The sequence below is a fragment of the Vipera berus genome, assembly GCF_964194415.1.
Source record: "Vipera berus genome assembly, chromosome: 1".
Taxonomy (NCBI): domain Eukaryota; kingdom Metazoa; phylum Chordata; class Lepidosauria; order Squamata; family Viperidae; genus Vipera; species Vipera berus.
The window spans coordinates 159694482-159721398 of NC_138202.1; the positions used below are offsets into that span (position 1 = coordinate 159694482).

Genomic DNA, 26917 nt, shown 5'->3' on the forward strand with positions numbered 1-26917 from the left:
ACACTGAATTAAGATTATAAGCACTTTGCTTAATTATTGAGTTGCTGATCACAATTGTAGACACTAAATAAGGATCACCTGTATTTCTTGGAGTATATTTTATACCGATAACGTTTTTATATCAAAGATGCAGGATTATTTTTTTGCATTACTAGAGTTTTTCCCCTCATAAATTCTGCATCTACTTTAACATCGCTGCTCAAGTCTCCTGTCCTCCATCTTCCCACTGAATTGGCCATAGGAACAACACCCCATCAGCTGTTTTTCTTCCCTCAGCATTTTTTAAATTTTTGGATGAGAAAAAATAACCAGAATCAACCTTTAATTAGCCACTGTGTAAGGGAAGTGGCAAAGCCACTTAGGAGGACTGAAGAATGATGGCATAACACCACAACACTCTGAATTGGATCAGACCTATAATATAGAGAGAGGTGTGGTTTCAATCTTGGGTTGACTCAATGCTTACAGCAGAGTCAATCTCCTTAGTACTTTATACTGCTGACTTGCTGTTCTTTATGTCAGTCAGAATACATGACCCTTGAATATTCTGATATAAAGAATATTGCAATGTTCCTTCCCTTGAAGACCACTCGGAGGCTCCAACTGGTACAGAATGCGGCTGCGAGAGTTGTCTCGGGAGTTTCCCGGTACTCCCATGTTACACCTTTGCTCCGCGAGCTGCATTGGTTACCAGTTGTCTTCCGGGTGAGGTTCAAGGTCTTGGTTATGATCTTTAAGTCCTTACATGGCATGGGTCCGGGATACCTCGAGGACCACCTGCTGCCGGCGTCAACTCCCCTCCGCCCTGTGCGTGCCCACAGAGAGGGCCTCCTCAGGGTGCCTCCGGTCAGGGAATGTTGACTGGTGGCCCCCAGGGGGAGGGCCTTCTCTGTGGGTGCCCCGGCACTATGGAACCAACTGCCGGTTGAGCTCCGGATGGCATTGGACCTCCGATCCTTCCGTCGCGGGTTGAAGACCCACTTGTTTGAGTTAGCTGGTCTGGCCTGAAGGGGAATATGGGTTTTTAATTGGTTTTATTATTTTACTATTGCTGTATTTTAATTGGGCATGGTTTAATTCTCTTTTAATTTTTGTACAGTTATTTATATATGCCCTGTGAACCGCCCTGAGTCCCTAGGGAGAAGGGCGGTATAGAAATCCAATAAATGAAATGAATGAAATGAAATGAAATGAGTACTTTTGTTCTCTAATCCTCTGGGCTTAATTTGAAATTTATGCAGAAACCTAACATAGAAACATGAGGTGCATTTAGAAACTCTTCTATATAGCAGTGATGGTGAACCTTTTAGAGACTGAGTGCCCCAAAACTGCCCCTGCCTCACCCCCCGTCTGCCCACATGGCCACCCACCGCCTCCACGACCTGCCACAGCTGATCGCCCAGGCAGCCCAGCAGCACCATGACAACCATGCCCTCCTCCTGCACCCCACAACATCATCTGCGAGCAATGGGGCGCAAGGGCAGAGTCTTGTCCTCACTGCTCAGCTGCCATGTCCTTGACTACGCTGCTCTGCATGGGCTGCGCCTGGGGGTGACTGCCCTCCAGGGGGCTGCTGGTGAGGAGGGGGCTGCGAGGGGAGGCAGGGCTGGGGTGACGGCGACGGCACACATGCCCACAGAGAGGGCTCTGGGTGCCTCCTCTGTCACGCGTGCCATATATAGTATATCTATTTCCCTTACGTTTAAAAGAGATAACTGAATATTTTTTAAAAAATAATAAGATGTGCAAACATCAGTCAAAAACATTAACTTCCCCTTATGCTTGCAGCATAATCAAGATAAATAAAATACATCAATCTGAAGTTAAAGTAATATATTAGCTGCAAGTTGAAGAAGCCCTCCCAGGAATATTTACTAGGAGAAAAAACACTGAATTCAGTGGGATTTACTCTTTGGTATGCTTGTGGCTAGGATTCCTAATGTTTGCCTTCAGGGCCAAATAGTTTGTTGGCGCTCTAGTGCAGGCTTCTTCAATGCACTGAGTTTTGAGAGTGCAGGTAGAGAATTAAGGAGTTTGTATTCCCTCTTTGACATTTGGCTTCTCTTTGTCTAAAAGGTTGGTAACCTGTGGTCACTTTCTTCTGCTTTTCTTCCCAGGCGTGATTGCACAGAACCCGTGTTCTTTGATTCTTCTTCTGCTAGGTTGTAGCTAGCAAAGTGCTAGGCTTTGCCTGTCCCTCTGATGTGATTCCTGAAATAGATCTCCTTTGTGGTTGTAGTTATAAACCTGTTTTACTAATCATTGCTCAGGTGAGTTTCCTGCTGTCAGGAAAACTGGCATGGCTTCCACCTCCAATACCAGGCACATTCCAAATGTTTTGGACTATAATTTCCACAGTTCCCTAGGCAAAATTGATTTTGGTACTTGACATTTTCTGGGATTAAAATCTTGGTGCTCTTGCTGAGCAAATAAGTTATTTTGTTTTTTATTTCTTCTCACAGTACAGGTAGGAGATTTGACAAGCAGGTCATATTTAGATTATTACTGAACTGAAAGCCACTGCAGGAATGTGAAAGCAATTTCTTGAATTTTGCTGAGGGGTGCTGAGAAGATACTTATTTTGAGGATCGGTATCTGTCATTATTCCCAACATGTGTGTCTGAAATATGAAATAACAAGAAAAAGAGATTTGTACATTGAGGTTTTTTTTTGTCATTCTTTATGTTTCAGGCAGAAATAAAGTCACAATATTTGACACAAATTTAACAAAACAATAAAATTTAACCTGAAGGTCAGCAATATTTTCAGGCCTGCATGAATTCACGTGATTCCCAAATTTCACAAGATCATATGCAGCTTCATTAAAATCTTGCACACTTTGGTATTCTTACACTATTCGGGCCATTAAAATTATTTTATTATTTTTAGTTTCCTTTGATTTTTCACTTAATCAGTTTGGCAATCTTTTTGGCTTCAATGAACACTTAAACCAATTCCTAGTTTGTTCAGCGGAAAAAAAACATTTTCTGTGATTGCAACTTATTCTGTTTTGGATGCGCCTCTCCATTCAATTCTCCAGTTACTGCAGATTTTTTTTTTTACTTACTAAACTTATACCAGTATTTTCTCGTTCGTCTTGACAGCTTCATGGTTTGCTCATATCCCTCAGGATCCAAACTAAATAACATTTTAATATTTTATTCCTACTCTGTTCCACCACTAGCTGCAGGTCTCTTAGCGAATGAGGAATGATTCCAGCAACTATGTTTGCAAGTTGGAAATTGGGAGCAAGTTTATGTAGTTTTTGTATCATGCTTTTGCTCTGCAGTAACATAGCTTGTGCACCATTTTCATCATCTGCTAAAGCCTACAGTGATCCTCCTAATCTACATTTGTAGCCATTGATCATATGCACTGACCTATGAACGAATTCTTCAAGCAGTGTCCTACAGCGATGGTAGAATATATAAACGAGGCTTTCCTAAAATTCCAGAAATAGTAGACAACTAAAGGTAAGACTCATTAAATAGTCAGTATCGTTGAATTTATCCCTCCCTTTTCGCTTATGTTTAGGTATACATTAGGAACAGACATACATTTCATTATCTGACACCACAGACAAACATGAAGATTGGAGAAGTATGCAACTGATATCAGTTATGTGTGTCTAGCAAATCATATCTAGTTTGGCAGTGATATAAGCTAAATAAATACATAACAGATAACTATTAATCATATTTATATTAAAGTACACAATTGCTTTAGTATTTTTGATAAATAATTTGTAGCATTTTATTTCATGGTGAGTTTCCTTAAAAAGGATTTTCTGTTTCAGAAATATACATATATATAAAGTTTCCTTCCTCGTGTTTGTTTTTTACAGATTCCAAAATTAGAACAAAGTACAATTTCGTATGGGACTTCTGGTGCAAGGAGGCATTGAACTTTGGCATTCTCTGGCCTGAAGGTGATTGTGCCAGAAAAGAAAAAAAAAGAAAGCCTGCTTTTCTTTGCTAATTATGCCTAAATTTGACAATATTGTACTTTTGATTCTGTGCTGCATAAACTCTGTATATTTTGAAGTTTGCTCATTTCATAAAATTTGTCTCCAAACCTACTGGAGTCCACTCTGCCTTGCTTTTTATTTATTCAGAATGTCACAACACATTAAAATCAAAATTACTAATGATTTTGTCAAAATTGAGTCTCTCTTTTTTTAAGTCTGTGTCTGATTAAAACTGGTGGTAATGTTCAAATGGATGCTATGCATAGTTTTGTAAGCGCTTGTTTTAGTGAATCTAAACACAGAACTGATAGTTAACATGAAATAGTTTTAACTTACTCTTAAATTCCTTGATGTATAAACAAGCAGTGCTTCAGGAATAAGAAACCTTTGGAATCTCCAAATATTGTTGATGGCCGTGCTGACTGATACTTCTGGGAGTAGTACTTGAATTACATCTGACAATATAATGTCATCTGAAGGAGAGGGAATTTGGGCTTGATCCATTCGCCATTTGGTTTTCTTATGCCATTGTTGTTCATCTTTTTAGCTAGATTTTGGTAATCTGGTTGGAGATGAGGGCTCCCAGGGCTGCAGAAAGAAACTGTCCAGGGAATTCATATATATACTTTAGAATTCCCATTATTTTTGCCAATTTTCCTCCCTAGTCATTAAGACAAACTGCACCATACATGTAGATATGTACCAAATACCTGTATCCTTAATGTAGTGCATGCCGAGTAGGTTTTCTCCACGGACTTCATGCTTACAAATGAGCTTCTCTAGAGAGGAAGGATATATTTTATGTCAGGAATGCAATGTGTAAGGAAGCTTTCATTTATCAGTGGAAGTTTCTGAACCTATAGCATCCACATATTAGGAATGGAGTCACCTGGCATGTCTCTTGCTGTCTCTTTAATATGTAAATATCTTTACCCTTGAATTACAGTGGCCTACAGATCTTTCCCCTTTTCATCACTATTCCTTTTCTGACCTATGAATCTGTTAGAAGGTATTCTCAGTATTGCCTATTTGGGCCTAAATGTTGGCTATATTTTTAAAAATGTAAAGAAAATGTAATGGTTGACAGTGCTATGGTTAGGCCATCCAACATTTTCAGAAAAATCTTTTGTGGAAAAAGAGGACATAGGGACGAACTAGAACTGATTGATTTTACATCTCATTTGCAGAACTATAGCTTTCCCAAATTTTGGAGCTTCAACAATGTTAGAGAACAGACATGGCAAACACAAGGCCCAGGGGCCAGATCCAGCCCGCAAAGTGGTTTCATGTGGCCCGCGAAGGCATCCTGGAAACAGTGAGGGAATGGCCCCCGCTGCCTTGGCCCCGGCCCAGGCCGGCCAGGAGCCAAAGTACAATTTTGTGGTGGTCATCTATGCGGAAATACATTCAGTCTTAGCTCCACAAGGCCATCTGGAAACAGTGAGGTACTGCCCCCTGGGTGCACTCTGGGAAGATATCACCCTTTGTGAGGAATGAAGAAATGCACCATCGCCTGGAAGTGGCCAGCACATGGCCCTGCCTACTTCGGGCAGGCTAGGGGCTGGGCAGCGTTGTGCAGGTAACATCGACTCTCACACTGCTCATGGCATCCCCTCCCCCAGAGCCCACCAAGCCGGATATGTGAAGTAGGCGAGGGCCATGTGTTCACCACTTCCAGATGATGGTGCATGTCTTCATTCCTCATGAAGGATGACACTTCCCCAGTTGCATTTCTTGCCTGTTTTTCTCCCTCCCTCATCTCAAATATTTTCCCACCACTCTGTTCTTAGGAAGGAAGGAAGGAAGGAAGGAAGGAAGGAAGGAAGGAAGGAAGGAAGGAGAGGGAGGGTCTGAGGGAAGTCCTGCCTTAGTCCTGCCCTGCTGCCCTTTCAGGTACAAAGAAGTAGTCTTCTAGTCTTCTTTACAACAGTTATAAATACAATCATAAATTTACCTCTTACTCAGGGATTACAATATAGCTCTCTTCTTTCTGTAATCTATTTGATCAAAACCATAAACCATAAGCTCATTTTTTTTGTTCCACACAAAAAGTCTATAAAGGGTTTTCCCGCTAATAATAAATGTAGATTTTTGCCTTTTCTGTGATCAACAAGTTCCATCAACCTCACTTGTCATTCCTCTATTGTGGATAGTGTCAAATCTTTCCATCTTTGTGCATACAATTAACCTGCTGCAGTTATCATGTATAAAAACAAAGTTCTGTGACTTTTTTTCAACCATTTTTCAATCAATCCCCAAAAGAAACATCTCTGATTTCAATTGTACATTAATCTTTAAAATCTTCTGACTCGGTATATGTATTTGAATTCAGAATATTCTAACTTTTTTACACATTCACCAAAGATGATAAAATGTCCCTTGTTGTTTTTCACATTTCCAACATAAATTTGAAGTGCCTTTATATATATTCTAGACAATTTCTCTAGAGACATGTACCAATGGTACATCATTTTATAAAAGTTTAAAATTATAACTTAAATCAATCCTTTCAACCACATATTTTGTCCCATATATATATTATAAATGAAAATTTGTCATACATTCTCCTACTTGCTATTCTACTGGTTCAAATTTCAATAAAAGTTTGTACATTGTAGCAATTACATGTTTATCATTTATACACAATTCTATTTCAAATGCAGTCTTGCAGTGTTAAAAACCATGCATTCTTTTTTCTACCTTAAATCTTTCTAATGATTGTAAATAAGAGAACCATAGACAGCTGTATCCCTCTGCCACTAGTCCTATCTTGATTTTATTTTTACCTCCTTGACAAAATTTTAGGATTTCATGATACGTTAACCATTTTTGTTTGTCTATTGTTTCTTGTCTATAAAATGCTTCTTAGGCTGAGATCCACAAATGTGATTTTGGGCACAACCTGGGTTTGAATCAATTCTGTATTTTCAATATGTCATGTCTAACGTAATGTTTTTAAAAATCCACATTAACCTTGACTATATCATACCAGAAATATTCATGGCACTTCATCTCAGGTTGTGTCCTTCTAACTCCAAAAGCTTTCCGTTTCTCAGCAAGCTCCATTCTTTCACCCAAACCAAACAAAAAGCTTCAAAATAACAATTTCAAGTTAGGCAAACCCAATCTTCCCTTTCCTTTGCATCTTGTAAAATTTTATATTTAAGACATAGTGGTTTGTTTTTTTTACCTCACCGCATATATCCTCCTGCCACTGTTTAAATGCTGCCAAATAAGTTGTCAAAACAGATATTGTCTGGAACAGAAACATTAATAGCTCTGGAAAGCTATTTGAGCCCAGTGCTTTATTACTACTGTAATTTCACCTCCTGGAAACTTATCATCCTTCCTTTTCTTTTTTGGTGTAAGGTTCAATCCATACATGGCTGAAGGAACTTTAGTGCCACATTTACACTGGGAAATTTTGAAAGGAAGTTTTAAATCATTATGTAGACTTTTGCAGTTCCTATGCCTGAAGACATGGGTCAGCAATGATTCTATTCTACATTTAACTCATGTTGTCAGTGTGTGTCAGCACTACAAATAGGAAAGTGATCTTCCATGTCATGACATAGTCATAGCTTTATCTAAGGATTATCTAAGGGAACACCTGCTGCCGGCATCAACTTCCCATCGTCCTGTGCGCTCCCACAGGGAGGGCCTTCTCAGGGTACCGCCGGTCAAGGAATGCCGGCGGGTTATTCCCAAGGGAAGGGCATTCTCTGTGGGCGCGCCGGCCCTATGGAACCAACTTCCCACGGAACTCAGGACTGCACCCGACCTTCGCTCATTTCGCCGGGACTTGAAAACCTGGTTCTTCGAGCTGTTTGGCCCAGACTGAGGGGTTTTAATTTAATTTAACTTAATTGGGTTTTAGTTTAACTTCAGGGACTGTAATTTAATTAATAGTTTTAATTGATTTTAATTTTGTATACTATGTATTTTAATTTTCCCTGTAAACCGCCCTGAGTCCTATGGGAATAGGGCGGTATATAAATTTAATTAATAATAATAATAAATAAATAAATAGCTTTATGTACGTTTATGTGACTTAGCAGCAGAATATGGGTTCACTGACTCCTATGTACATTTATGTCTGACTTTATGACACCAAAACAGACTACATTTAATTTCATTACATTAGAATTTGAACATATTAATATGTATAGTTGAGGAAGGTTATTTTGAAGCTGGTAAGAACAGAAAATAAATGGGAAGGATTGCATAACAGTAGCATTGTGCAACAAAAGTGCCTGGATATGCACATGTGGAGATTGTCATGAGAAACTTAGGAAGCAGCTGTGCAAGCCTGGTAAAAGACATAGCTGGCTTATAGGGAGTATATCATACATGTCTCACAGGGAACACATCTTCAAAAGTATTTTAATAGCTGTTATATACAGTCAAATGTTGAGAATAATGAACTGGATAACTAGAATAAAGACTGGTTTATTCAGCACCCTGGACAGATCCCAAGAAGTGTCAACACGTTTGTGTATCTCTCTGAACCCAGATGAACCCTTATGTTTTCTAAGCTTAATTGACCTCTCAGATCCCTTTATTAAATAGTGGAAACGTGCAGGAGAAATATTTTGGCCTGGAATGTAGTATTCCATTCCTTTCCCTTAACTCTCTGTGGGTACTAAAAGATCAAAATCTTTAACAACAAGATGGATAGGGTTTCCCCCCCTATGTCTTTGTGTATGATTGAGCTCTCTCTGGGTCTCCTAGTTCAGTTTATTCCAGTTTGAGGGATATACTTAACCTGTGCTGCTGGGGCTTCCTGTCCTGTCTTGGCTTTGTTCTAAATGAATATGAATGCTTGAGCTTGGATTAAAAAACAATATACTGCTGAAATGCTAAAGTTTTATAGTACATATAGATTAATTAATATATTGATTTCTGCCAACCTAGCAGTTCGAAAGCACGTAAAAATGCAAGTAGAAAAATAGGGACCACTACGGTGGGAAGGTAACAGCGTTCCGTGCGCCTTTGGCATCTAGTCATGCCAGCCACATGACCACGGAGACGTCCTCGGACAAGCGCTGGCTCTTCGGCTTTGAAACGGACATGAGTTGGAAACAACTAGCACGCATGTGCGGGGGAACCTTTACCTTTACCTTATCCATTAGAAAGAATTTTGTCTTTAGTTAAATCTGTATAAACTTTAAAGTGTCTTGTCTTCCCTTTGTTTTGAATTTTGGAGTTATAAGAACTTTCTCAGATAAACTAAAGGACTTACTCACATAGTTGGCACCATAAACTGGCTTGGCTTCAAATAATTAGACTACTGCATGAATGTAGTAGCCACATCTTGCCCTGAGGAATTTAAGATAGCAGATGAGTTCTTTTGTGTATTTTTAGTGACCTAGTCCCAATGGGGTTTTCTACTGTAGGACTCCTCTCAGATATTTGAAACAAGTCCTGCTCAATCTATCCTCCAGAAGTAGTTTTTGGCCTTTTGGCAAATGTCATGATTTTGATTTTCTTATAATTGAGTTCTAGCTGATCTTCCTTGCAATACGGTTTTAGTATTCTTGGTGCTCTTTTGAGGCCAATAAATGTTAATTGTCAGTTTTATCTCCTAAAGCCTAAGAATACTTTGGACGAGGCTCTTCTTAATGAATCATTTTGCCTCTTCTACAGTATTTTAATCTAGGCTGCAACTTCTGTGTAACTTTCCCGCATTCCTTTCATTGAGTCCTTATTTAGGTATATTAAATAGAAAAGCAAAAGTAAAGACTGAGTATGCTAGTTGTTTAATGAAGATGGCAAAATTCTAAGAGGTAACCAAGAAAAGGTAGAGCTAATCAATTCTTAGTTTAGTGTTTTCCAACAAAAACGTGCTTCACTTGGAAATTTGTGACGTGCGCCATTTATTATACTGTAGCTATGGTTCTTTTGGAGCTGATATTGTACATTGATACAATTCCCCCTTCTCAGGTTTCTACTCAATCGTTTTGAAAAGGATTGGCTGGACAGTTAGTTATTTTCAGCTTATATAGATATGTGGCCAAAAATATTAGTACTGCTAACCCTGAGAGAATGATTTGGGATCTGATTAGATTTTTAATTAATTGGAACTCTTTGTGGCATAATATTAAGTCAGCAAAAAATGACTGTGAAGACAGTCTGTTGGTGGCACTCCACTAAAATTGCACAGTGTAAACTGTAGCCTTTCTGGATTGTATTGGCAGGGTTGTATGCAAATTGACTTATAAATACCAACTTCGGATGTAAAAGTCAATGAGTCATTTTGGTTTAAGCTTCTTGAGAAATTGTTATCAGTTTCTCACAAGGAATGCTGATACGGTTTTGTTGTCCATATTTTCTGAAACATATAAATTGGTGAAATATAAGAAATCACTTAAATTTCTGCCATGAGCAGTGAAATATGTTTTTTGCAAAATGCAAGAAAATGAAGAGACATGTTTCACTGAATCAATAGCATTTAAAAGTGGAAAATTGCTCCAGCTGAAAAAACAACAACCCAAAAGCTTTGAAAAACTATTACAATTGAAAGGTACATTTTTATTCTAATTTAGTTACAATTTATTAATTATGTTAGTATTGTTTTCCTAATTAAGCCCTACATGGCATGGGTCCGGATTATCCTAGGGAGCACCTGCTGCCAGCATCAACTTCCCATCATCCTGTGCGCTCCCATAGAGAGGCCCTCCTTAGGGTGCCGCTGGTTAGGGAGTGCCGGCGGGTGATCCCCAGAGGGAGGGCATTCTCTGTGGGCGCGCCTGCCCTTTGGAATGATTTACCTGTGGAACTCCGGACTGCCCCCGATCTGCGTTCATTTCGCCGGGACCTGAAAACCTGCCTTTTTGATTTATCAGGCCTGGACTGAAGGGGTTTTAGCTTTTTAAATCTTGTTTTAATTGTTGGGCTTAATTAATTTAATTTATTTTAATGTTATGTTATCTTTTATATTGTATTTTATGCTGCCCTGTAAACCGCCCTGAGTCCGTCGGGAATAGGGCGGTATAGAAATCTAATTAAATAAATAAAATAAATAAATAATCATCTTTGTTCAAATATTCTGGATATAATATTTAATAAGCATATTTGAAATGTTTTTATTTCTCCTTAATATCATCTACATTAAATGTTTTTATGTGCAGAACTTCCAATTTTTTTTAATTTATATTTTACTCATTTCTTTCCCCACTCTGACTTTTTTATTTTTAATTCAGGAAATTAAAAAGGCATTTAAAAACAAAGCATTCAAATTTTAAAAACTTTTCAACTGCATTATAAAATGTACTTATGCAGAATTTTGAAAATAGTGTCTTGTGACGATCCAGACAAATGACAATGCCTGAAGATTGTCTTAATGCAAACAAGGGATCTGATGATGTGGCAAATGAGCTGGAAAAAGTCCCTAATTTGGAAGAAAAAAAAAGTGAAAATTATTTCTCAGTCTCAACCCTTCTCTCAAATCTTATGGAATCAAAAGAAAATACTACACAGTGTGCAATACAGTATTTTAAAACTAAGGTCTCTTGATCAAGCATTCATTAAAGGCTATCTTGGAATCTCTGCTCTAAGACTCTGATGCATCTTGTCACATGTAGCTCATTTGATTTCCCTTTGCTATAAGAACAAAGGCAATACTCTTCAAATATGAATCCTTTTGTTGTGAATTTTACTTCAACCTCTCTTTAAAAATGGACTTTTTGCAGTTCTTCTCAAAATTCTCAAAATTTTATTAATGTCTACTCTAATAAGAGTAACTGATACCTCTCCAGATATTTTGGGTTTGCTGTTTCCCACAACCTTTGGCCGTGCTGAGTAGAGCTGAAGGGAGTGAAAGTTTAAGAATACATCTTTGCACCGAAAAGAAAAGCATTTATTTCAAAGAAGCACAATTTATATTAGGGCACTCCTTTAATAAATGGTCAGGGTTCATTCTTATGTGTGCCTTACATCGCCGAGTATAGCGAAATAACAACAAACTGAATAATGTGTGTCTGTGAGGTTCCTTTTTGTTTCTAATTTACATGTGGCATTCTCCAGCCGCATCGAGTTGACAACTCCCTAAATCTCCACTAAACATTGTGGATATTGCTGGTTAGGAAAAGTGGGAAGCTGTAGCCTGAACACCTGCAGAGAGCACAAGGTCACCTCTCAAAAATATAACTCAAAGAAAATAAAAGAGATTCACCTTCGGGTACAAAATACTTCATGCTTAACTTGGGTTACAGATTGTTAGAAGCAGGACCTTTTTAAAGTGGTGCAACTTTATTGAGAAATGTCAGCGCCGACAAAGCACTTCATATTTTTTGTTGTTGTATATAGCCAGAGTTCTTTGGAATAGGGCCAGGTTATAAATTATTTTTGTGTCAAAGAGTGCCAGCATGTGTCCAGTTCTTAATTATTATAAAGTTGGCAATCTTAACAAGGGATTTGCATTTGAATTAGCATTCTTAATATCATTTATATCTTATCTTTCTAGCCTTTTGCAGGCATTATCCACATCCCTAACCAGTCTCTCTGACTTCTGCGTGTAACATTGGAAGTTCTCACAGGTGCTTCTACAAGAGGTCCTTGGTGCTCTCTATGCTTGGTTGTTTTCTTACAGACATTTTATTACCCAACCTAGGTAACATTATCAGTGCTAGTGGCTTGCCCTGTCGGTGTTGGTGAGGGTAGTCTTAGAGATTTTTTGGTTGGGCTGTTAACTGTTGGTTTGTTTGGCAGTTTCTTGTCTTGTTTACTTCTTCATTGTTGGTCAGATGTTAAACCTTGGAGTTAATCTGTGCTCATCTATACGAGAGCAAACCCTGTTCCTTACTAGTCTGGTGATGCTACCTAGTTTGGGTAATGAAACATCTGCAGGAAAAGAACAAAGCTCATAGAGCACCAAATACTGTACCCTCTCATTTCAACCCTGAGCTACAAATATTCTCCTTTATTGGGACTTCTATATATGATTCATTGATCACAAGCTGAAAACACAAACAACTAGAATCTTTATCTTCCTCTTTGCACTCAAGGAAATGTATAGAGGAGCATGTTCAGACTAAACTTTAGGAAAGAAAAGTGGCAGAGACAGGGATGTTTGGATATCTCCCTAAGGTTTTTTTTTATGTTTGCCGTCTTCTTTTGATGTATAGTATGAGAACAAAGAAGGGACGCGGTGGCTCAGTGGGTTAGGACGCTGAGCTTGTCGATCAGAAGGTCGGCAGTTTAGCGGGTCGAATCCCAAGTGCCGCATAACAGAGTGAGCGCCTGTTACTCGTCCCAGCTTCTGCCAACCTAGCAGTTCGAAAGCACGTAAAAATGCAAGTAGAAAAATAGGGACCACTACGGTGGGATGGTAACAGTGCTCCGTGCGCCTTTGGCGTCTAGTCATGCCGGCCACATGACCACGGAGACGTCCTCGGACAAGCGCTGGCTCTTTGGCTTCGAAACGGAGATCAGCCCCGGCCCCTAGAGTTGGAAATGACTAGCACGCATGTGCGGGGGAACCTTTACCTTTACTTTACCTTTATGAGAACAAAGTTCTAATTCTATCATTTTTAATCTATTGTTTTTCATCTGTATGGAGATGGCAAAAATTTAAGAAATTGATTATTTTATACTTACTAAGTTGAAGACCATCATAATCTCTCTGTAGAACAAAATATTATGTCCTCAACACATGCAGCTGGATTAATCAAAACTAATGTTGCCATTCTGTTAGTTATTGTTCATTTTCCTCTTCACAACATTTAAAATATAATTTGTTGAACTGTCACACTATTCGGTTTTAAATATACTTTTCACATTTTCCTTAACATATTTACAGCTTCCCTTACTGCTGTGGACCACCTGCTTATCTGAAAATATCTTAACAGATTGTCATGAGTAACAAGATTGCCTTATCAGAAGGTGATGGAAGGGTGATCCATATGAGGAGTTACATAATATACCATGAAAGAAAACTATTCTCATTTTCTGCCCTATTGCATCAGATACTTCATTTGCAGATGACTTCTAAATGTGTTTGGAAATAACAAGGCTAAAAAGAGATAATGGATTGAATCAAAATCCTGTCAGATTTCAGACTCATTGAAATAATCCAAATTTCACTAATTTAAGCCCCATTCATTTCAGTACGTCTTCCTTTTTGTCAGTATGCAACCTAGTTGCTTATTAACTTTGGGTCTATAAAATAATCTCCTCCTCCTCCATCTTCTTCTTCATGCTTTGCTGCTTCCAGATAAGACTAGAAAGATCATCCCGCTCAATCTTTTTCCTCTGCTTCTCTAAATATCATGCACTTTCCCTTCCTAATGTCATAAATCAAACCGATAGGGCTGCCACACTGAAACATATTGTACTCGGGAAAGGAAGCCAAAATTGCCCTAAAGAACTGTCTTGAAAGCAGGCAGGAAAAAAATGGATTTTTAAGACAGAATGGCCTCCCAGAATGAGGCAGTTGACACATGGATGGGATGCAGTGCCAGGATAAATTCCATTTCCTGCCAGCACTGGTTGTGTTATTGCTGTAACAGAGGCTTTGTCAGGTAGTGTAAAATTCTGCCTGTGGTCCATTGGGGAGACTGACTTGGAAAAATTACCATTTGTTTTCAGCCATTTGAGTCAATTTGCTGTTAAAAAAAAGTAGCACGCAGAAGGGTAAACTTCCAGACTTTCTCAAAATGACTGGAATTTGAGCATGTTTAATACTTAGATGATTGATACTTCATCTGTTTCAAAATCTACAATTTCTATTCGTGTTTACCAGTTGCTTTTAAGATTCTGGAATAGAATGAAATTATTCTTTTGACAGAAAGTTAACAAAAGGAAGGGTCTTTGTCTTGAATTTAATCATAACGGAAACTGGGTTCTCTTTGAGGGATTAGCAATCAAAAGAACTGATAAAATATTAAAAAGGCATCCCGGGTTCTTTTGGCAAACAGCTTTTTTTGAGAAGTATCATGTGAGAACAACACAAGGCCTGATGAATTCAGGATTTGTCAGCGGTTTCAAAGAGAATGGGTTAGAGATTCAGTTTTCTTCCAGATAAATTTAATTTAAATTATGGGAATAGGAGTTGCAGGCTAGAGTTCTTTACGTTTGTTTAATAAGTAATAATCTGAAGGCAAGTACTCTACTTTTAAAAGAAATTTAGCATGATTTGAGTCCTAGTAAGAGCAATGTTTTAGGGACGCGGTGACTCAGTGGGTTAGGACGCTGAGCTTGTCGATCAGAAGATCGGCAGTTTGGCGGGTCGAATCCTGAGTGCCGCGTAGCGCGTAGCAGAGTGAGCGCCTGTTACTCGTCCTAGCTTCTGCCAACCTAGCAGTTCGAAAGCACGTAAAAATGCAAGTAGAAAAATAGGGACCACTACGGTGGGAAGGTAACAGTGCTCCGTGAGCCTTTGGCGTCTAGTCATGCCGGCCACATGACCACGGAGTCGTCCTCGGACAAGCGCTGGCTCTTCGGCTTTGAAACGGAGATGAGCACCGGCCCCTAGAGTTGGAAACGACTAGCACGCATGTGCGGGGGAACCTTTACCTTTACCTTTAAGACCAATGTTTTAAGGATTTAAATGATTCAAATTATAATATTTTACCCATGTATGGGGGTAGGAGCTATGGGGGTAAGTCATGTTAAACTACCGGTACATTAAAGTAGACCTATGTGTAGAGACCTTTTGGCAAGGCTCCGCAAACATTCTTCCTCTTTAATGGTATAATGGAATTATAATGAATGTATTTGCAATCCCATAACAATATTTTATAACAAACAATAATGTATGTCTAGTAGTAAAATACTGGATCCTCTACACCTGTGCTCACAGTCTTTATGTATTAATTAGCACTTCGGCAGAGAGCGAGAGCAATGTGATGAAATGGTAAGGAAGACCTAAAATCAAGTCCATCCTCCTGCACTGGGTGACTTTGAGCCACTTATCTTTTTTTCTCCAATCTGTTTCATTAGGGGAAAATTGAAAGAGGGAATGGCAGAATATAAATTAACAAATTTAGGGGGTTGTCTGATGTTCTCATCTGGAGGAGTGCAACGATTTTTGGTAAAGCAACTGGCCTCAGTCTGCTTCTGCCTAATACAGAAGTATTATATAAACTAGGCAACAACTGGTTGCTACTCTCTTCTCCCCCTCTCTCATGTTTTGCTGAAATTTGCACTTGCATGCATCATTAAACAAAGTCAGTCCACTCCCCTTCTCATTCTTCGCAACCTCAAGCAGAGAAGACCGGCAATAGTGCTTAGTTTTCCCCACAATATCTAATCGAACTGCAACCTCCCTAACAAGCTGATAAAGCACAATTACTCCAAGTAATACAGAGCACTGGCTTGCCATGAATTATCCTTCTGTAAAAAACAGCGTAGGAGGCACATTGCTTAACTTGTAGGTGGGCATATGCAGCTCCAGGATCCTTTGTGATGTTCCTCAGGAAGAAGCCAAAGAAGACTTGCAAAAAATTAACAATCCATTTGCACAAACCTGGTGGATCCACTAGATCAGGGGTCCCCAACCCCCGGTCCATGGACCGGCACCAGGCTACAGCATTGCCAGAAACCAGACCACGCAAACAAACTATGTCCCATACGTGGGATACAGGCAGCATGCAAAACCACGCCCCCTCTGGTCTGTGGGAAAGCATCTCTCCACGGAACCAGTCCCTGGTGCCCAAAAGGTTGGGGGGGGGGCTGCTACACTAGGTAATACTCATGATTCCACTACATGTGGTGTATCTCTCATTTTTAACTGTCTGAAAGGGCGACAAGCTATTTTTTTATAACATTGAGTCTTATGATAGATAATCTCCTTCATCATCTTCTTTCAAGTCGATCAGCTTCTTTCCACAGACTTAAAACAATACAGGTCAAACATAATGGCAGCAAGAATTCTTGATACTTCTTTACAGTTTTGTTCAATTTATTATTTTTCTGTAGTCTGTTCATAAAAAAAATCCAGATATAAGTTAATGCTACAACATATTAGTGTTGATTAGTTAATGGTTGAGATACTGAGTAAACCAAAAAAGGGGCTATCGAAAGGAGCACTTTTGTCATTGGTGATTCTCTTAATTCTGATTAAGGCTATATCCTTTATTATGCAAAGAAAATGCTATGAAATACTCTCTGTGTGCAAAAATGCTGCCTCTTGTAATATTTTCATTATTTAATGCAAGGTCCGAGCAACCTATAAGCAACCCTCACACATATTTATACTTGTGCATGCCTAAACAGAGGGTCTAACCGGGCGACTCGGCTCTCTGTATATGTCAACAACATGCCAAACAGTTTTGCAACTGTTACAACTTGAAGAAGCATCAGAGGAATATTGTCCTGCTGTTTATATATTATCCCCACAATTTCCTGCTATTTTATGATTGCAGAATCTCTACAACCGAGATAATGGAGAAGCAGAAAGAGCTCAGCTTGACTTCTGAGATTTTGAGCTAGTTTTCAGGATAGTCGCTTAGATCGTTTATCATAATTCATATGATAAAACAAAGGACAACAACTTCCCAATGTGGTTTTAATAGTACATTTTTCTAACTTTACTTGCATATAAAAATTCAGATCCTAAAGAATAAGGCTTGGATTTTACAATCAATTTGAATTGGAATGAATCAGTCTTAACATAGAAATGAAAAAAAAAATTCAAATAATACAGATGGCTCTCTTTTCCCAATATCTACCATTTCTCTCTTGTTTTATTCTCCTCTGAGTATTAATTTTGCCCAGCTATTAAATGCAGCTCCTGAGTAGACACCTCTAGGAAACTGAGTGAAATTCTTCCTGAATTTTGAGCTAGAGGACTACACGACTGATTTCAGCCATAAAGTAAATGAAGCAGAACTATACAAAAGAATTTGTTGTTTTCTTATTATTCGTTCATTAATTCCCTTGGAGATGCTTTTATAAAACCTGCACTGTTCTGTTAGCAAATGTATCTCCTTGGGAAAGACTCTCTTATTTGGCATAATTTCATTGAACAAAGCATGAATTATTGTGGGGTTTTTTTGTGATTGGTAGTTGGGTGCCAGTTGAGGTTCTGTACTCGGTGAATGATTCCCCCTCCCCAAGTACACTAAAAACAACATAGAAAAGTCAAGCTAAATATTGGTCACTTGTATTTGGATTTTCCCATAGTGATTACCATGGGAAATGGGAGTACATTTACCTTTGATAAAATCTTATCAAATTTATCACTGTTTTGCACTGGATTAAACCTCTCCCATCAAAATTCTCTCAAATGTCTATTCATAGGTCTCATCTGAGTTTCTAAAGCCTGGAGAAGCTTGTTCCAAGATGAGCTGTTTATGACATAATTGGGACTATGATTTCAATAAATGATAGCATCATTTCTTCCAATATGATGATTAGGCATTCACAACAAGCTAGAAAAACAGTTCCTTGGACTTCCTAATCTGTAGCTAACACTGTCTTGATTTCACATTTGGGTTCTTTAATCCACATAGCACTGGAGTAAGGAAAAGATTCTATGAAAAGACATAGTGGGGTTGAGAAAAAAAACAAAGATTTAACCTGGAAAAAACTATTGGAAAAGTTGTTGTAACATATTTCACGTTTTTCGTAGCACCGAGTTGAGCAAAGTATATATAGCCCAAAGTATATATAGCCCAGTGATGGCAAACCTTTTAGAGACTGAGTGCCCAAACTGTGACCCAAAACCCACTTATGTATCATTGGGTGCCGGGTGGGTGTGGCCAATTGGGTGGGCGTGGCCCATTAGGTGGGCATGGCTGCGGTGGTAACAGCAAACTGGGTGGGACTAAAAAGTTCAATCAATCAATTCCAACTTTGTGAGATCTTTTCTTTCCCCGCGAGAAGTTGAAATTGATTGATTGAACCTTTTTTTTTTTGCACATGGTGACGGAGGCCTAAAGCGAAAAGGTTTTATAAAACCCAGCTGAAGGCCTAGGACTCGGGCGACGGCGCGTGTGCCCACAGAGAGGGCTCTGTGTGCCACCTGTGGCACCCGTGCCATAGGTTCACCACCACGGATATAGCCCATTGTCTATATATACAAAGATGATGGCTCATTTCAGGAAGTATTCACATTATGTATTCTTCTTGTTATCTCTTGTTATTCTATTGCATTTTGTTCTTTGTAGTATTTTTTCATACAGACTCGTGGAAGTCTTTCAAGGTAAGGAAAAGCTCCTTATCAGAAATATGCTATTGAATTTCAGTGGCACATTTTGGGAGAGTTTCAGGGGCCACAAAAATGGGTAGCTGAGTGAAGATCCACCATTGTTTTTTGTGGTCTTGGAAACTGGTGGTATTCCCCACCCCTCGGTGGATGCTGTTGTTTATTTTGCACAAGATAGCACATAGCTGTAGGTGTTCAAGTGATAGGATGATTGATTGATTATGTGCCATCAAGTGACCCTTAGCAACCAAATAGATAGGTTTTCTCTATGAATTAGTCATCGACTTACAACAGTTCGCTTAATGACCATTCAAAATTACAACAGCATTGAAAAAAGTAACTATGAGCGTTTTTCACACGTGCAACCGTTGCAGCTTCCCCAGGGTCACGTGATTTACATTCGGATGCTTGACAACTGGCTCGCATTTATGACAGTTGTAGTGTCCCAGAGTCATTTGATCACCTTTTGCAACTTTCTGACAAGCAAAGCCAATGGAGAAACCAGATTCACTTAACGACCTTGTTACTAATTTAACAACTGCAGTGATTCACTTAACAAATGTGGCAAGAAAATTCGTAAAATGGGGGCAAATCTCACTTCACAAATTTCTCACATAACATAAATTTTGGGCTCAATTGTGTTTGCAAGTTGAGGACTACCTGTATTATCTGACTGCTATATAGTTCTTGGTGCAACTCTCATTTGTGTAAGGCTGTATCAAACTTTCTGGTCTGTGATCATAACTCTGACTGAAGGAAACTCCTAAAAGAAACCTGCATACACATCAGGAAATGATCAGGGAACCTCTAATCTTTATATGTATTAAAAAATAAACTTGTACAGATAGTAAGAAAATAATTTTTGGAACTCTTTTTTGTTTTTTGTCTCAAAACCGCCCCCAGCTAGCTGGATAGTATCTGTAAATGTATTCACCAATACTCATAGCAAATCTCTTTTGGCAGCTGAGCGTCGTAAGAAGCACTGTAGATCAGAGGCCCCTAACCTTTTGGGCACCAGGGACTGGTTCCATGGAGAGAGGTTTGTTCGTAGACCGGAGGGGGCGTGAGTTCATGTGCTGCCTGCATTCTGCGGATTGGGCTTTGCTTGTTTGCGCGGACTGGTTTTTGGCATGCCATGGACAGGTGCCGGTCCACGGACCAGGGTTTGGGGACCCCTGCTGTAGATACTGTTCATTGCAAATTATGAGGACATAATAATTTCAGAAAGAGGAACCTGGTCATTAGGAAAATAGTCTACAGCATAAGGTAAAGGTAAAGGTTCCCCTGCACATGTGTGCTAGTCGTTTCCGACTCTAGGGGCCGGTGCTCATCTCCGTTTCAAAGCCGAAGAGCCAGCGCTTGTCAGAGGACGTCTCCCTGGTCATGTGGCCGGCATGACTAGACGCCAAAGGCGCACGGAACGCTGTTACCTTCCTACCGTAGTGGTTCCTATTTTTCTACTTGCATTTTTACGTGCTTTCGAACTGCTAGGTTGGCAGAAGCTGGGACGAGTAACAGGTGCTCACTCTGTTACACGGCACTCGGGATTCGACCCGCCAAACTGCCGACCTTCTGATCGACAAGCTCAGCGTCCTAACCCACTGAGCCACCGCGTCCCTTGTACAGCATAAAGGATGATTTAAAAAAAAGACCTTAAGGAAGAACTGATATTATGCTTTGTGTAAAGAGTAGCATTTTCTTGAATGTATAGCATTAGCATTTAGGCTTATATACTGCCCCATACATCTTTACAGCACTCTCACAATGTAGAAACATTCTTTTGCATATTGTCCTCAACAATCTCCTTATCTTCCACATTGCTAGACTAGGACTTATGATTTCTACTATGATGCCTTAACTGCTACTCCAAACTGGCTTTTGCTGAATCGTATCAACCCAAAATAGCAATTTATCTGGTTGTTTAAACTATGTGGTTTGTTGAAAGTTTAAATTAGTCAAATTTAATGACTGCAACTTGAATTTGATGTCAGTAAAAGTTATCATAGTTAAGATTAACTTTGACTCAGGGAAGTTATAATCAGAAGCAGAAGCAAAGGCTTTTAATGTCTTCCTAAAAGACAAGATGTAATTTATCTAGAGACCTCCCCCTTCTCTATATATAATCTGCTAATCATTTATGCCTGCTTCTATTATTATGGGAAGATGCATTAATATAAACATTATAACAACAAAATGAACAACAAAATACAGTGAAATAAGATAAAAAAACAGAATTTAACAACTGGATTTTCAGTACTGCGTGACGGCAGCTATTTTTCTTCCTCCTCCTCCTCCTCCATCATTACGTTTGCCCTAATTCATATTCATTTCATTACTTTTAAGATTTAGTAGCTTAATATTTTTGCTATTATCCTCCACATGAAAGCTTCAGAAAATAAGATATGGAATTTATTTTGCATTAAAATTGGTATTAATAAATATCCACTAAGCTGCTTATTATAGAGGATTTTTTTTAATGGAGAGTTGACAAATCAAATTTGCTACCTTTTGAAAAAAAATTAAGTGAGTAGTTTCTACAGTACAACAGTGTTTGTGTTGCAACGCCAGTTTAGGCTTTACCATCGATTCAGTCCAGAAGGCAGATCTTTTTATCACATTCAGTTGACAATCATCTCCCCATACATGGATGGTGCGTTTATTGTGTCTATTCCTTTCAGCCCCCATCCCACATCCTATCTGAACAAGCCTTGGAGAAGTGCTTACTAATTACTCTTGACATACTGAGCAGACAGTATTTTAAATTAGAATAGTATCAGTAAGTCTTTTACAGATCTTGGAACATAATATTTTATTAATGCAGATATACTATAAGTTGCTTCTTCTGAAAGTTGCAGTAAGCAATAAATGTATTGATAAAAATCCTTCAGTAACCTTTCTTCCAGGCTGGAACTCTGCAAAAGCATTAGTTGATGTTGCAGAAAGTGAGCCAGCCCAGGGCACGATCTGGAAGCTGATGCATGGAGCCAGGCAGCTTTTTCAACAGAAAAACTGAATAGGAGATTTACATCTTTGGTTAGAGGGTCATTGTGGCTCAGAGTTAAGATGTTAGGCTAGGACCAAAGTACCTAGGTTTAAGTCCATTTTGCCCAGAGATTGAAGGACAGTTTTTAACTAGGAGCAGCATTGTTGTTCAGCTTATTCAAAATTCCAAAATGGTTCATTAAATTTGGGCTAGTCAGAAGAATGCTCATGTTTAACAAAAGAACAGAAAGGATGGCCATCATGATTTCTTCACCCTGTGCTTATGTCATACCAATTTGACATTAGCAGCACACATAACAACAATGCAGGTTGGTGAATACACATTTAACATTACTATCATCATTATTATTATTTTTAGTTGGTGGTGTATTGAGTTGTGAAAAAAAATATCTCACCATTGTTTTCCTTTCTCAGGTTAGCTTAATGGCTATTCCACTGTAGAGCTCTGAGGATCATTCTCTGTGTCTCTGTATGTGTGTGTGTGTCTCTCTCTCTCTTAGTCCAGTTCCAATTGTTGGGATAAAATGAGAACAGACTGTGGTATCTGCCAGAGTTGTGGGACTTGGGTAGCATACAAGTTTCTTAAATCATCATCGTCATCATCAGCGAAGTTTATTGATTTATTTGGAAGATTTATAGCCAGACTCTGGGTGGCATACATTACATAAACCCAACAAGCAATATTACAAATAAAAATCATACAATATCAGCAACAAAAAATGAAATCCATAAGCTAACAAAGCAGCAAGAGGCAAGCAGGGCCCACCAATGGTAGAGATGACTATTGACCTTCCAGAAGACTGGCTCATCTATTTTCCCAGCCCAATGCCCAGGGAAAAGCCAAATTTTTAAAGCTTTCCCAAAAGCTAACAGGGTCCAGGAGCAGAGAGAGGTCATTCCAAAGGGCAGGGACTGCAACTAAAAAAAGCTTCAGAGAAAAGGCGGAGTCTAAAGGTAATAAAGAAATATACATGCTGCGTTTTAAAAAATAAATAAACAGTTAGAGCTCTTTTTAAAACAATTCAGTGATGTTCTCTATTATTCAGGCTGTAAGTGGGGTTTATATTTATATTTGAAATGAAAGTGACGGGTTCTTGGCTGTGGCTTTAATACCTGCCGCCATGCCAGATTTACACCTTTTTAGGGGCTGAGTATAATGCATGTGTTCTTGGTGATCGACAGTTTGGCATAAGTGCCGTGTTTGAAAATCACCTTTATAAATATGCAAAGTGTTAATCAGCAGGACTGTTTCAATATCTCAGCGTGGAGGGTTCTTTTCTATTATACATTAGCGTTATAGCAAGAGATAACAGAGCATGCATAAATATTATCAGATCAAACTCAGGTTGGCGTATTAGAATAAAATTGAAAGAATTGTTAAAAAATAATATTTTCATTGGAAACAAACTGTAATTCTTTTCAAACAATGTGATCTTTTGAAGTGGTACCTTTTAAAAATCATTTGGGAATTATGGATTGTAGGTAACAATAATAACATTAACGTTGTTGGAAGCCAGTGCAAGCCAGCTGATCAACTGCCTGTGTCAATGGAATATTCTCATTCTTTCCCAAAGCTGCCTCACACTCCTGCTTTGGGGAGTTCCCTAATTCCTTACTCATGAGCATTAAAGGCAGAAACTAATCATTAAATATATGTATTAAATGTATTAAGTATTAAATGTATTAAATATTGACTGAAATTTAGAAGAGTCTTTTGGAGTGGGTGGCTATTGCACATCAAATCAACCAATGAAGTATGCTGCAGCCATTTTAACCATTCCTTACTACAGTCTGGCTTAACAATTAAACTATAGTTTGTTCTTATTTGAATTGAAATCATAAGGCAGGGGTCTTCAAACTTGGCCCTTTTATGACTTGTGGACTTGGGCAACTCCCAGAATTCCTCAGCCTGGCTGAGGAATTCAGGGATTTGAAACCAACAAGTCATAAAAGGGCCAAGTTTGAAGACCCCTGTCATAAGGAATCTAACAGCATCTTCTCAAACTAAAACAGTTTTCCTTATTTCAGTTCATGAGAGCTTGGGCCTTTGATATTAGTTTGTTAGTTTGAAAAGATGCTATCAGATTCCGGATTTTTGACTAGTGTACATCTCACATTCTTGGTCTTTCTCCACTAGTCCTACTTCTTCAGCACTATATCAAAGGGGAATAAAGATTGGCAGAATCTTTGAAGGAAATGGTTACGACATCTATCATTTAAATCAGTGATCTACTTCCCCCCCCCCCAAAAAAAGAAGTCTAGATTTAGCCTTGGAGAGACCTCTTGGGGACTGCACTCCAACAGATAGTTGGAGCCATGAGAGTAATTTAATTTAAATTCATTTTATTTGCATTTAAAATAAATTGAATGAAATCGATATTATTTTCAGTGATTTAAAATGGTGGTGGTAGCTTTGGAGGGGTACAAAGGCAGAAAGTGAAGAATGTCTGGCCCTGATTCTCTTAACTGATTAATCATTATTATTTATTTCATTTCTATACCACTAATTCATCATGGTTTGTAGGCATGAAATCATAACATCAGAAATTTCCGAAGCCATGGTATAAGGCTTAATAAAGCAATGGTTTAAACTGATAAGGTAGGGAGGATTTTCATGAAAAAATATGTTGTCTAAAATAATGTTTTTGTTTTGGATGAAAACTGATGCATCTTTTAAAGGCGGGGGGGGGCGAAAGGATACATCTAGATTTGTGTGGCAGAATTAAAAAAAACCACAAGTTAAATAAAAGATGTTAACAAAATGCAAATGAAAGTGGAGAGTTGGATTTGAGATGGAATTTTGCAGCTTGCTGTTTGATTTAGATGAAAGAGTGGATACTGCTGAGTAATATAATACTTCTAGAGTTAGAAAGATATGATCTGAATTGGGGTGCCATGGATATTTGTGGTATGATAAAGTCTAGGTTAATACAGATATTTTTTAAAAAATCATTCTGTTAGATATGCCGTACTTAATATACAGACTAGTGCAAACCTGGACTAGATGCATTGTAGTTAACTGGGTTGATTTCAAGAGAGAGAAGGAAAAAGTGCTTTAAACTCTCTGCAGAATAGCATAAATGGCAGGTCATTCAACTGGGCTATGCTGACTCAGGAATTCTGGAAGTCCATGAGTCATAAAAGAGCCGAGGTTGCCTACCCCTCAACTAGGCCAACATAAGAACCAACATCTAGTAGGTGAGATAGCTACAATGTTCTAGATAACTTCATCAAATCTTAATAATCTGGATATCACCAAACTTATGATTAATTTTAAGTGATCTTTTGTGAACATCTTTATATACACTGTTATTTTACCTGAGGGTTTAATATCTGTGGTTTTTTTCCCCAATGAACTTAGAGTGAAAAAGGGAAAGAGCACATGAACATATTGTGTAACTCTAGAAATTAGTTTTTTTAAAAAAAATTAACATATGGCTGTAAATATTTCAATCAAAATGATATTATCATGTATTTTCTCCCCCAGAAATATCGACAGTATATGTCTGGACTTCTGGCTCCTCCTTATGGTGCTATGGAAACTGGCTCCAACAATGATAGTAAGTACACAAGAAACGCAAACATAAAAATCTATTTGTGTCATCCATTCCAGTGACAATATTTGACAATAAAGGTAAAGGAAAAGGATTTTACTCAGCTAGTCTTATATATAATAAGCTCTGTTAATTATGGTGAAACTGGGTAGATAATAGATGGATGGATGGATAGATTGATAGATAGATAATCAGTTCCATTCATAATAAATTATCATCATTCATGCCAAAAGCTTTGAAAATCAGTCATACCCATGATAACCATTTTTATGAAGAGGATCATTGATCAAGGCAATCCTACCATAAGGCAGCTCTTCTGAGGTGTCATGAAAAGGCAACAAATTACTTAATTTAATCAATAACAATTAAAAATTAATAATAATTGTTCTTGTCAGGGAGGGAGAGGAATGTTTGTAGGTTTTTGTAGAAAGAAGTTGGCTAACTGGATATTGAATATATCTTGGATACCAGTTATTAGGAGTAAACAGTATTTACTACTTCATTTCAGCAGTACAAAGCCTTGATATTTTCTTTGTTTATTTATTGATTTTATTTGTACTTCACTGCCATCAAAAAGTCTCTCAATGGTTCATATGCATCAATAATGTAATAAAACATTCATGGTAAAAGAATATAAAAATAATTTAAAACAATCTATAGTGAGTGTAGAGAATGGCCTTGAAGGACAGACAGAAGATCAGTTGCCAAGGCAATGATCAGATAAATAAGGCTTAATCTTGGATCAAAAAAAATGATTCACAAAAGCAACTTAGTTCCTCCTACTTTCTAATTAACATGAAGAAAAAGAGAGAGAGGAAGAGAAGCACATTTAGATATGCAAGCTTGATGTTAGCCCTATCAGATAGATCAGACCTAAAACTATTTTTAACAGAACATATCAATAATAATAATAATAGTAATCATATCAAAATAATTCATTATATTCACTACATAATCTCACAATTATTCCATCCAGTCCAGTTAGGTATTACCCCCAGGACTGTACAAATAACTTAGTTTCTACTACCTTGAAATTGAAACCTGATACCTTGAAAGCAATAGAACAGGAGCAAACCAAATTTCTAAGAGAGATTGTTCCAAGGTATGGGTATACCCACAGAAAATGTACCTTTATAACCCTCTATCTCTCTACCTCACAAAATTGGGGAACCATGAGCGAGTTCATCCAGAGTGTCTCAGTTGGCCCATGGGACAAAAAGACATTCCTGCATGTACTCTGGTGCC

The 26917-nt window shown here is 38.3% G+C and overlaps 1 protein-coding gene across 3 annotated transcripts in view; it reads left to right on the top strand.

Moving 5' to 3' along the window:
* RAPGEF4 (Rap guanine nucleotide exchange factor 4) overlaps positions 1-26917 on the top strand; it is a 182544-nt gene that overhangs the window by 72451 nt on the left and 83176 nt on the right. For all 3 annotated transcript variants that reach the window (XM_081313438.1, XM_081313436.1, XM_081313437.1), the window contains exon 5: positions 25606-25678. In XM_081313438.1, coding sequence (XP_081169564.1) covers positions 25606-25678 — 73 coding nt within the window. The remainder of the gene's footprint in view (positions 1-25605; positions 25679-26917) is intronic.